Source organism: Jaculus jaculus, chromosome 6 (genome assembly GCF_020740685.1).
Source record: "Jaculus jaculus isolate mJacJac1 chromosome 6, mJacJac1.mat.Y.cur, whole genome shotgun sequence".
In the NCBI taxonomy this organism is placed as follows: domain Eukaryota; kingdom Metazoa; phylum Chordata; class Mammalia; order Rodentia; family Dipodidae; genus Jaculus; species Jaculus jaculus.
This window is the reverse complement of record NC_059107.1, coordinates 85,039,229-85,052,234: the sequence shown is the minus strand read 5'-3', so window position 1 is coordinate 85,052,234 and position 13,006 is coordinate 85,039,229. Positions and strand designations below refer to the sequence as shown.

The window sequence follows — 13,006 nt, the reverse complement described above, 5'->3', positions numbered from 1 at the left end:
AAGACATCAGGCATTTAGCTTAGTGCCAATGTCCATCTTCCGCCCTGCCATTCAAGACTCAGGACTGGCTAATTTGTGGCAGTTGATCCATTTGACTTTTTACTCACATTATTGTATAAATATCAGTGTATAAGCCTCAACATTTTTTGGAAGCAATTAAGTCTGTAAAATAAATCCAGGTGAACTCTAATCTGAAAAGCCATGGTTTAAAGTGTTGAAATAATAGATTTATACTGTGACTCAGTAATTTCCTTTGAACTGGTGAACCTGTAATATTTGAGAATTTGAGATTATATAGATTGATTTCATTGAAATCTATTAATTTTATCCATTAATTGTCCTTAATAATTCCAGAGAAGTTTGGATTTCTAACCAAAGTTCTATATTTTTTAGTGTATATGTGTTTGTGTGTATGTGTGTGTGTGTGTTGTGATTGGTTAATAGACTGATGATTCTAAGGACAACATATAACCTCAACTTCCAATATTTAAAAATATTTTTGCATTGTAGCAGGTTATATTAATATTTCACTTAATCTTTCAGCAAGGATGAGAGTTTACACATACTTTGATGTTGCTTAAAGGCATGTACAAAAGCCTGCCTTTAGAACTACTTACTGAGGTTGCCTAATGTACAATGAAATACTCTAGCTATGTGGAAAATGACTCTTAATTCTGTGCTTTATATATATTATACTGGTGTACTCATGTAATATATTATAAGGCTACAATTGAGATAATTTGGTTAAAATCAGCATTTTTAATTTTTTAACTATTATTAGAGAGAAAATGAGTGGGCTAGGGCCTCTAAGCCACTGCACACAAACTACAGATGAATGTACCACCATGTGCATCTGACTTTGCATGGGTACTGGTGAATCGAACCTAGGTTCTTAGGCTTTGGAAGCAAGCACATAAACCACTAAGCAATCTCTCCAGCTCCAAATTAGCATTTTTAATTTATGGGAAAGTATTTGCTCTTAAACATGTCTAAATGGAATATTTGTGAATTAAGTAGAAAGTGTAATATGCTACACACACACACACACACACACACACACACACAAAGAAAACTTAGCAAACTTTTAGAGGCATTGTCATTATCATTATTGAAGTATCTGAATTCTTAGAACATCTCTGGTTATAGGGAAAGAGGACCTTATGTGGAGTTATGTATACTCAATTGTTGTCTTAAACCTGCTAAGTAATTAGGTACATTGACCTAAGCTAGCTAAACTTGCACTTACCTGGCATACCTCTAAATTTGTCATCAAATGATAGAGTGAATGTTGATTTTTGTTGTTTTGATGTTTTGGGACTAGCTGAGATTTTATTTGGAAGATGACAAGATTTCTACATGTGTATACACACACATAAATTCACATGTTTAAATTATTGGAGTGATCTGTTAACTCAATTTTTTTTTAATCTAATCCTATGCCTGAGTCTTTCAGAATCAACTTTTAAATTCATATTATCAAGCCTCCTAAGTGTAGTAACATTTTTTCTAGGTGGCACATCATTGGAAAAAGTGAATGTTCCTCCCACTGTGGCCAGGGATTTAGGTCCTTGGATGTCCACTGCATGAAGTATTCCATCCATAAAGGACAGACTGTTCCAGTAGAAGATTACTACTGTGGTGACCAAATCAAACCTCCTACCCGAGAGCCGTGCCATGGCCACTGTGTCTTAGGAAGGTGGCATTACTCAGAATGGTCCCAGGTACAATAAATGTCAGTGCTTAACAAAAGTTGCCACCTTTTCTTTTACTATTAAAATAGTTATATTTCTTTAAAATATATTTTTGTTAAAAATTTGATTTTAGTTTCCATTTCCAAAAGTAACTTTTTACATTCTGTCTTTAATTAGTGCTCCAGAAGTTGTGGAGGAGGACAGCGGACTCGAGAATCGTATTGTATTGATAACTTTGGTCAACGTCTTGCAGAAGGGGAATGTCAGGAGCTTCCTTTGGTGATTCTGGAGAACTGTAATGAATTTTCCTGTCCTGATTGGGCCACTAGTGAGTGGAGTGAGGTAACATTCAACATGTGAGGTGTAGAAATGTTATGATGTCATGTTTGGGAGACTGTAATTAAACACTTTATAAAATTCAAAGATAAATCCTTTTATCTTTTTTGTAAACAGTTTTATTATAAAAGTAGTAAAAACTGGAAAAAAAAATGCCCTGTCTTTATACTATTTACAGTTGTCAGACCTGTAGTTACATTTACTGATACTTAGCCTGTAACTATTTTTTTTAAATGCTAGTTCCTATAGTAGCCTGGAGTAGATACTTCTTCTAAGGTTATTTTAACATCTTTGTTTCTAGAACAAGTGGGTAATTTAATGGTACTGGATTGGCAGAAGTTATTGAGGAGGCCTCATGTTACCCAGTGAATGTCTTTAGGAGAATAGGGGGAAACACTTAGGGTTTGGTCTACCAGCTGTAATTTTGTATGCAAAGAGTCATTGCATCATTTGTGATACATCTCTGCTGACTTCTTCCAGTGCCTTGTAACATGTGGCAAAGGAACAAGGCAGCGACAGGTTTGGTGTGAACTACATGAAGATCACTTGACTGATAGCTATTGTAATACCAGTACCAAACCAGAGTCCCTGAGACCATGTGAGCTCCAGAAATGTGCTTTTTGGCACATAGGACCATGGGGTTCTGTGAGTATATGACATGGATTTCTCTGCTTTGGTCCATCTTTATGGAATTTCAGAAAAGATATAATATATACGTTCCCTACTTTGTGGACTCAGTAAGCACAGGTTGGGTTATTGTTAGATATAGTTCTGAAATATTAACATTTATTTGTAAAATTTCAAACTTGCTATTCATTTTGCTGTGGTCAATATTTCATCTTTGCCTTTACTTTAACTATAAAAATGTTGCAAATTTTTAATTTTAATCAACTTTGTTTAGAGAGAGTGTAGCCATGTTCATATTCTGTGCTTACATTGCTGTCTTGGCTATATTTAAAGCAGCCATGGCTTAGAAGACTTGTCACCTAAGTAACTGGGAGTCCCAGGGGAAGCCATGGTCAGGCTGGTCAAAGAAGGGAAATTCAGTATGAAGGCCACCACTATGGATAGGAAGCCCCTCTCATTTCTTAACTAACATGGGCACTGTCTTATTTATCTTTATTTATTCAACATATTAAATGAATTAAATGAAGTCTTCATTCATTTTTAATGACACATTTAAAATTACTTTAATAATAGTATTTTTTTCACTGCAGTTTTTAGCTAGTACCTGCACAATAAATTGGAATACTGGTATGTTGATTGAATTTGCTAATTACAGATCTCAAATCTTGTATGAAGATTTATAAAGGCTCGTAAAAGTGCTGATGAAAGTATATGATTAACTATATATTTACAAAATATATAAACTACGTTTGCTGATGTTTACTTTTTTTCCTTTCAGTGCACAGCCATTTGTGGACATGGGTATCAGATGCGTGCTGTTAAATGTGTCAGTAAGTTATTTAGTATCGTGGTAGATGACCGAGAATGCCATGGAACCAGCCGACCAAGTGACAGGCAGGTAATGGACACCACTTTGTGGATTATAAACAAAAGTACTTATGAAATAGAAAGGTTATCTGTCCAATTGATTATGTATAAGTTCCATTTGCACTTATACATTCTAAAAATCTGTGCGAAAGATAGAACTTATCACTCTTGGTTAGTACCCTTATACTCATTAGGGAATTTATTCCATTTTTCCGTCATTGGAGTACTCATTTGTCTGCTATGTTGCCATTCTTTAAGCTGTGTAAGGATACTAGCCATTATGAAGCCCATGAACTCTGAAGGTGGTGTAACATGTCACTTAGTAGTGTTTTGAAAGGACTTTGCTCTTTGAATCATTAGATGGAATGGCCCATGTCAGAACTCAGTCTCACTGTTCATGACTCACATTTGCTTGGACTTAGTGCTTTTAAAGGGGAAAATCTTTTGATTGTCCCTTTATAATTTAATGTGTAGTATGGTTGGATCAGACATGTGAAAAGGAAAAGAGACATAAGAGTTAATATAAATCAGAATGAATAATTAAATAGTATTTAATGATATTTCCTTTTATTTTTGCAAGCAAGTGCTTTTAACCACTGAGTCGTCTTTCCAGCCCCTTCTTTTCCTCTTTTGAACAGGATTGTATAGTTGCACCTTGTCCAGTTTATCCTGAAGTTGGGGTCACTTCCTTGCCAGCTGTTCCTGTGGGAAAGGAAGCACAGTGGCGACATGGATCTTGGACTCCTGTAAGTAAATTTAAGAGATTTCACTGTGAAGTCTTCAGATACAGTAATTCCTTTTGTTTGCCATTTAATGTGTCTCAATGGTATGGAGGATATAAAATAGAATTAGAATTAGGTCTTTTAATGACTAAGTCATGGCTGTCCTTTTCAAGAGTCTGTATCTCTGGGCAGGAAATTTTAGTCTTCAGGATCTGTTTGCTAACCTAAAAAGTGGACAATAATATTTATGTCGCAGGTTGTTATGAGACATGGATGTGACATTAGGTTTTTATCAACTTTGATGTAAACTGGAGATATTTATGATTTTCTGAACTGAAAGCTTTGATGTATTTCCAGTTTGTATGTACAGTTTGCTTTAATATTACAGTAAAAACTGTGGGATCATGTATATTTTAATACAAAGGCTTTTGGGAGGGGTTCGAGGTAGGGTCTTGCTCAGGCCAAGGCTGACCTGGAATTCATTATATAGTCTCAGGGTAACCTTGAACTCATGGAAATCCTCCTACCTCTGCCTCCTAAGTGCTGGGATTAAAGGCATGTGTCACCACACCTGGATAATACAAAGGCTTTTAAGGTTATCAGTAATCTTGAGATTCTCTTGGATATATTTTCAGTGTCATTTATTTTGGCATATAAGTATTATTTGAAAGCATTATGTTGTTTAGTTACTATATCTGATTTGTGAAATTTATTATGTAAAGTAGGAAATATTATTGTCTTATGTCTGAGAAGTTATTCCAGGTGATGTTATTTATAGTTTAGGTTTTCTCAGAAAACCTGGTGTTTGGGAAACGTAACAGCTATAGGTAAGGAAGGTGGGAGAGGTATTCTATATATGTCAGTGTTCTTTGATGTTTTGAAGTGCTCTGTGTCTTGTGGAAGAGGTCATCAAGCCCGCTATGTTAGCTGCCGAGATGCGCTCGATGGAGTAGCAGATGAATCACTGTGTGCTCACTTACCCCGACCTGCAGAAGTGTCAGTCTGCGAGAGACCTTGTGGAGAATGGCAAGCAGGGGACTGGTCACCTGTGAGTGTTCTTATGAAAAAGTAGGAACTGAGCATTTTAAGTATATTTGATACATTAGTATAGTGTATTACATTAACATGTTGATTACCTTTCTAATCAGTGTTCAGCTTCATGTGGCCATGGGAAAACAACTCGACAGGTTTTGTGCACCAGCTACCACCAGCAAATTGATGAGAATTACTGTGACCCTGAAGTTCGCCCCGTGACTGAACAAGAATGTAACCTGGTGACTTGCCTGTCCATGAACAGCCACTTACCTAGTTCTGAGCAGCCTGGCCATTTTCCCACTAGAAATGTTCTGTTAACTCACAAACCAGAGGAGACTCTGAATCACGGGATCCATCATTCAACTGGAGGAAACCAGTGGAGGACAGGACCATGGGGAGCAGTAAGCTGTCATTAAATTATATCAATTCAATATAACAGATAGCTTTGTTACAGTAAACTCTGTTTACAGACAGGTATATAATGACATCAAATACCTTTTTTTTTTTCTTTATGGTTTTTTAAAGTAGGGTCTCTAGCCCAAACTTACCTTGAATTCACTCTATATTCTTAGGATGGCCTCAAACTGACAGAGCTCCTCCTACCTCTGCCTCCTGAATGTTGGAATTAAAGGTGTGCACCCGACGACATCAAATACTTTTAGTTGAGATTCTGAAGATCAGCACTTTAAATCTTAAAACGGATTAAACATTTTGATACAGATTACAAATTCAAAGAGTAATCACTGGTATGATAATATGATGCCAGAGAAATCACTTTAAAACAATTTGATTAGATCCCATTATCATTAAAATAGAGAAACTCATTTATGCAATAACACTACAGATGTTTGTGAAAAATGAAACAGCAAATCATGGTAATAGTATAGTGAACTGGTGTCAAGATAAGCTATAAGGTACACCTGTGCTTCTTATTTCACAGGTGAATAATCATCCAACATGAAGAAAACACCAATGAATTTAACAGGTTTTTTGTAAAATATGTTTAACTTATTTATTTGACAGAGAGAGAAAGAAATAAAAGAGAGAGGCAGATAGAGAATTGGGTCTGTCAGGACCTCTAACCAAATGAACTCCAGACACATGTGCCACCTTGTGCATCTGGCTTTATGTGGGTTCTGGGGAGTTGAACTTGGGCCCTTAGGCTTTGCAGGCCTTAACTGCTAAACCATCTCTCTAGCCCTGGCTGAATGGTTGGTTGGTAGGTAGTTTGGGTTGTTCCTTTGTTCGTTTTTATATATATATATATATATATATATATATATATATATATATATATATATATATATATTTTTTTTTTTTTTTTTTTCTCACTGAGACCTTAAGAGTTTCATTCCTTTTGCCTTAACACCTATTTTGGGAGTGAAGGATCAATATCTAATACAAGCTTGGAAGACTCACCTCTTCACCAGCAAATTATAATGAAGCCCACAGTACCATTCTAATGTTTTGACAGATTTTCTTTGATTTACTTTGTGAGTCTGATAAGGGAGACTTGAATGCTAAGCATGCTGTAGGTTAGTCAGTGCTTCCTTTTTTGCCATGTGGAGCCTGTCGTGGGTGTGTGTTCTCACAATGAGTGTGCGTTTCTCTGTTTTCTCTCCACAATGAGTGTGTGTTCCTGTGTTTTCTCTCCACAATGAGTTGTGTTCCTCTGTTTTCTCCCCACAGTGAGTGTGCGTTCCTGTGTTTTCTCCTCACAGTGAGTGTGTGTTCCTGTGTTTTCTCCCCACAGTGAGTGTGTGTTCCTGTGTTTTCTCCCCACAGTGAGTGTGTGTTCCTGTGTTTTCTCCCCACACTGAGTGTGTGTTCCTGTGTTTTCTCCCCACAGTGAGTGTGTGTTCCTGTGTTTTCTCCCCACAGTGAGTGTGTGTTCCTGTGTTTTCTCCCCACAGTGAGTGTGTGTTCCTGTGTTTTCTCCCCACAGTGAGTGTGTATTCCTGTGTTTTCTCCCCACAGTGACTGTATGTTCCTGTTTTCTCCCCACAGTGAGTGTGTGTTCCTGTGTTTTCTCCCCACAGTGAGTGTGTATTCCTGTGTTTTCTCCCCACAGTGACTGTATGTTCCTGTTTTCTCCCCACAGTGAGTGTGTGTTCCTGTGTTTTCTCCCCACAGTGAGTGTGTGTTCCTGTGTTTTCTCCCCACAGTGAGTGTGTGTTCCTGTGTTTTCTCCCCACAGTGAGTGTGTGTTCCTGTGTTTTCTCCCCACAGTGACTGTGTGTTCCTGTTTTCTCCCCACAGTGAGTGTGTGTTCCTGTGTTTTCTCCCCACAGTGAGTGTGTGTTCCTGTGTTTTCTCCCCACAGTGAGTGTGTGTTCCTGTGTTTTCTCCCCACAGTGAGTGTGTGTTCCTGTGTTTTCTCCCCACAGTGAGTGTGTATTCCTGTGTTTTCTCCCCACAGTGACTGTATGTTCCTGTTTTCTCCTCACAGTGAGTGTGTGTTCCTGTGTTTTCTCCCCACAGTGACTGTATGTTCCTGTGTTTTCTCCCCACAGTGAGTGTGCATTCCTGTGTTTTCTCCCCACAATGAGTGTGCATTGTTGTGTTTTCTGTTGGCAGTGCTCCAGCAGCTGTGCTACAGGTCTTCAGCACAGGGTTGTGGTTTGCCAGGATGAAGATGGACAAAGTGCCAGTTACTGTGACCCAGCCTCTAAGCCCCCAGAATCAAAGTACTGTGACTCAGGACCATGCCCACAGTGGAACTATGGGAACTGGGGAGAAGTAAGTCATCTTATCCCCTCATATACTGGGGACTCTTACAATTCTGAAGGCAAAAGTAAAACACTTTTTCTCATTGATCATTGTTGGCTGATCTGATGTCATTATGCTATGTTGAAACAAATTTTTATTTTAATGACCAAAACTCTTCCTGTCAACAGATGAATATTTCTCATATATCAGTTACTCATCCTTGACAGAAGGCAGATATTCCATATTATTTAACATAACCTGATATGCTTGAAAACTACTAATATCTTTCTAAAATTGCTATATTTATTGTTTAAATTTCCTAGGCAATTAGATTGATATAAGCATAGAAAAAGGCAATTTATACCATGCTTTGTCCTATCCCAAGGTTTTTTTTTTTTTTTTGGCAGAACTTTCCTTTAAACTAGATAGTTACAAATTATTAACTACTTAGATCATGCCATAGCACTCTCTTAGACTTTGGAAATATAAAGAAACTTCCCTCTATCCCACGTCCCTCCTCCCTTACACCTTTCCTTCTTTCCCTTCCTCCTTTCCTTCCTTCTCTTCCTCTTTCTCCTTTTCTCTGTCTGGTGTTATCAAAGAGGTTTTAGAACTCAAAACTCACATTGTTGTCCTAAGCTGGCCTTAAACTCATGGTGATCCCTTCCCTCAGCCTTCTCAGTCCGAGACTAGAGGTGTGTGCTACATGTCTAGCTGTAAAGATGATTTATGAAATGGTCACTTTGACTATTAATCTCCTTCATGATTTGGAGGAAAATGAAAAAGAAACAAAGATTTATATTTTTCTGGTTTAAATTGCTAAGTATCATATATAATTTTAATCTCAAATATGTTACTGATTTTTAAAATTATATCAATTTTAAAATCTTCAAATTAAATTATTATTGTTTGTGTGTGTGTATGTATATATGTGTGTATGTAGATCAGAGAACCTCAGGATGCTGATTCTCTCCTTCCACCTAGTTTTTGAGATAAGAGCTATCTTGTTTTTGTTGTTGTTTGTTTGTTGTTGTTGTTTTTTAAGGTAGGGTCTCACTCTAGTCCAGGCTGACCTGGAATTTACTATGTAATCTCAGATGGCCTTGAACCCACAGGGATCCTCCTACCTATGCCTCCTAAGTGCCGGGATTAAAGGTGTGCGCCACCACACCCAGCTCTTGCTCTTTTTATCTCTAGGATAGTCAGTCTAGCTGGCTGTCAAGCTTTGGGATCCTCCTGGATCTACCTCCCATTGCTCTGCCTCCTGTTGCCGTAGGAACTTCGGGATTATGGACCTGTGCCATCTTTATGTCTTGCTTTATGTGGCTGCTGGGGGTTGAACTGTTGACAGACTCACAGAGCAAGTCGCTGACTGCTGAACATATCCCCAATCCCTGATTTTTTTCTTTCACAGGGAAATATATTAACAGTTTGAAAGAAATAATAAACTTTCAGTTCTGGTATTACTGGTTATATTTGAACACTGAATGAAGAAATGTAGTATTGGGGGCCTGGGATTGTAGCTCATTTGGTAGAGTATTGCCTAATATGCAGAGGTCTTGGGTTTGATCCCCAAGCTCAACATAACCTGGATGTAAAGGTGCATACTTCTAACTGCAGGAGATTAAGACAAATATCAGGAGTGCAAGGTCGTCCTCAGCTGTACAGCAAGTTCAAAGCCTAAGCTAAATTAAATGGTGTTGAGAGAGATACACTTAGAGAGAAAGGGTCTATTAGAGTTTCTTTGAAGCCACACAGGTTTAAATTTTCATGTTTTCATTTCTAGTGTACACAAACATGTGGTGGAGGAATAAAATCAAGATTTGTAATATGTCAATTTCCCAATGGCCAAATGTTGCAAGAACACCACTGTGAAATCTTACACAAGCCGCCTAGTGTAGCACAGTGTCATGAGCATGCCTGTCCTGATGATGTGTCCTGGCATCGGGGACCATGGAACTTGGTACGATAGCATACTTAATCTTTTTTGTTTTATTTTATCGTGTTCCTTTCACTTTAATTCCGTCTCTCTAAATTGTGAAATCTACATGCTATATCTTTTCTGAATTTTTCTTTTTAATACAAATTGTTGTCTATCTTGGCTTGTTTATTAAATTGATAGTTTGAATAGGAATCTATTCAAGTTCAAGCTTTGTAATATATATACATATATATATATAATGATTCTATATATATTTATTTTTATGTGTAAATTTTGAAATATAGTTCTTATTCTAATGGAAATATTTTTCATTATATCTTTGACTTGTCCTTTAATCAGAAGTATTTTGTTATTTATGCTTGTATATAATACATTAACACTTTGCTTGTAACAGTGGCAAATTATGGCTGTGTCTTGAGTTTGTAATTACATGTGGATTTTGCCTGTCACTGTCCCGTAACTGATCCAAAGCCAAATAACATTCTTTTAAAACTGTTTTTCATCATTGTTAAATGTATTATTATTATGTTTAGAAATGTGAAAATATTATATTAAAGAAAAAATAGGGAAATTTACATACTTCAAGTAAATTGTTTACATTTTGTTACATACATCATGGAAAAGTATGGCATATAATAATTTATTATTAATATTCGTTTTTCCACTATGTGGAATTTAATGTGGCTTGGGGATATTTTATTGTTCTGTTTTGTATTTTCTTTAAAATTTCATAGATATTGCTTATGAATGGTTTGTTTTTGCTAGTATTTTTCAAATATCCAGGCTTTGAGATATAATGAGTGCATAATTGTATTGAAATTAACATTTATATTACCTTTGGTATTCTACATGACAGTTGAGTACTTATGTTTCAGATGAAAATCTGATTTGAAACTATGACTTATAAGTAGGTAACCCTTACACTGAAAAATATATCCAAAAAATATAAAAAATATATTTCACATCATTGGAGAGTAGGCCAAGTTCTGATTCAGGCTGAAAGCCACCTTTATGGTAAATGTCTGCTTGCTGACATAAAACAGAACATCAACCTTAGGAAAGGATTTTAAAGTCAAATTGCTTCTTCAGGAATCATCTCTCTGTGAGACTAACTAAATACCAGTGTGGCTATAGAAAACAACCATGTAGTTACTGAGTACCCACTGTGTCTTAGGCTCTGTGCCATAGAGCTAATTAAAATAAACCTCTTATTTATTTGGAATTTATGTCCCCTGTGGATGGAGAGTAGAAACTATAGCAACTAGGCAAAAAAGATAGATTTTTTAAAAAATAGATGTTTATATTAACTGTCTTAGATTGGAAATTTACTATGCCTCTTATATTTGTTGTTTGCTATTAGTTCTCAAGCCTAGTTCTCAAAAACCTGGGAAGTCTACCTAATTGGGAACACAGAGTCCTCTTTACTAATTAAAGAGCACATTATAATGGTACTTGTTTCCAAGAAGGTGCATTATTTTCCCCATCAGTTAACAAGGCTTTGGTTTACTTGTGCCTCTTGCTTTGTGAAGGGTAGTGAAGTTCCTAAAAGTAAATGGTTTGGAGGTAGATTTTCTCTTTAGAGCTCAGCACACCTTGGCCCTTAGTCCAAATCTAGCACACTGCCTATTTTTGTAATTTTCCTGGGACACATTCACACCCATATTTTCCTTCACTGTCTTTTTGCTATCTGGGAGAGCTGAGTAGAGACCATAAATCTCTGAGTGACCAGTAGTGCCTGAAATGTATACTTTTGACCCTTAGAATATTTTGTAGATATTTGTTCTATTTAATGAACAAAACAATGCTTCTAAAGTTGAGATAAACATTTATTTAGTGATAGAATATAGAATTACCCTTTGACCAATTCTAGTTGTATTTAATCTTCCAAATGATGTTTTAAAATATTTTAAGGTTTGCCAATCTTTCAAAGTATCCATAGTGGTGTGCACACAATGTTTATATAATATTTTGTTGGAATATATGTAAACTATATTCCAATTGTTTTCGTGTGCTACCTACTCATTGAACATTATGTCATCAGTGAAAATCTTGAATGTTCAGTCCTATGCATGGGTGACTTTCTTGACCTCATAATGACAAATGACCAAGGAAACAGAAATAAAAATTACATAATTATAAGATAGAAGATAAAAACTTTTCACTGTTTACTGCACACATATTCTGCAAAGAGCTCATTGATTAATTTATTTGATGCACTAGTGAAGAATTGCAATATCTTCAGTTTTTGATAAATTGAAAATGTTTTAAAATCACAATAAATGTTTATGTTAGAATTTTTAGAAACTTGTCTATTTGCTTTTTTATATGTGTCAACACACATGTATCATTAAAGTGCCTGGATTTTTTTATTATATGAAGAATTTTTATTTGTTCAACTAGCCTTTTATATTAAAAGGGGTTAGGGGACCCGAAGTTTTGTTATCAAAACCAGATATGTTGCTTTGCCTCTTTCAGTATTGCTATGTACCAGCCAAATGTCAGGATACCTCCTGACATATTAGTATTCTTTCACAGATAACATTATTTCTAAAGACCTTGTTCCTTAATTTAGAAACTTAAAAGAGAGTATATGTACATGTATGAATGCATGACATGAAATCCATTTTTATTTTAAAGGAAAATAAAAATGTCATGGAAAATCATCAAAATATTTTTAGGAAAAAAGTGTAAAAAATATACCTAACCTCCATGTTATTTCAAACCTTGCATTGTAATAACAAAAGGAATAAATAAATGTTAACATATGCTTGTTATTTTAATTACTGTGTTTGTATAATTAGTAAATGTTAACTGATTGTACTTTAATCTTTGCTTATTAATGTGCTGTGGCTTTGTGCTGTGCATAATTCATGTGTATGTTATGTGTTAATACTTGAATCAATCTGAAGTTGTTTTAAGTCACTGAATATGTATTGTAATGAATGCCTCCTTTTGGTGCTACTTTTGAAATAACAAATTTTTAATTTTTCTTATTAAACATTTAGTTGTTGTGTAGTGTGCTTTCATAATTTTTCTCAATATTTACATAAGCCTCTGCTATTTTTCTGATATTTGTT

At 35.8% G+C, this 13,006-nt stretch overlaps 1 protein-coding gene across 2 annotated transcripts in view; it reads left to right on the top strand.

Moving 5' to 3' along the window:
* Adamts20 (ADAM metallopeptidase with thrombospondin type 1 motif 20) overlaps positions 1-13,006 on the top strand; it is a 175,948-nt gene that overhangs the window by 104,039 nt on the left and 58,903 nt on the right. For both annotated transcript variants that reach the window (XM_004668531.2, XM_004668532.2), the window contains exons 20-28: positions 1,511-1,721; positions 1,869-2,033; positions 2,508-2,672; positions 3,433-3,552; positions 4,160-4,267; positions 5,127-5,291; positions 5,392-5,679; positions 7,856-8,017; positions 9,774-9,950. In XM_004668531.2, coding sequence (XP_004668588.2) covers positions 1,511-1,721; positions 1,869-2,033; positions 2,508-2,672; positions 3,433-3,552; positions 4,160-4,267; positions 5,127-5,291; positions 5,392-5,679; positions 7,856-8,017; positions 9,774-9,950 — 1,561 coding nt within the window. The remainder of the gene's footprint in view (positions 1-1,510; positions 1,722-1,868; positions 2,034-2,507; positions 2,673-3,432; positions 3,553-4,159; positions 4,268-5,126; positions 5,292-5,391; positions 5,680-7,855; positions 8,018-9,773; positions 9,951-13,006) is intronic.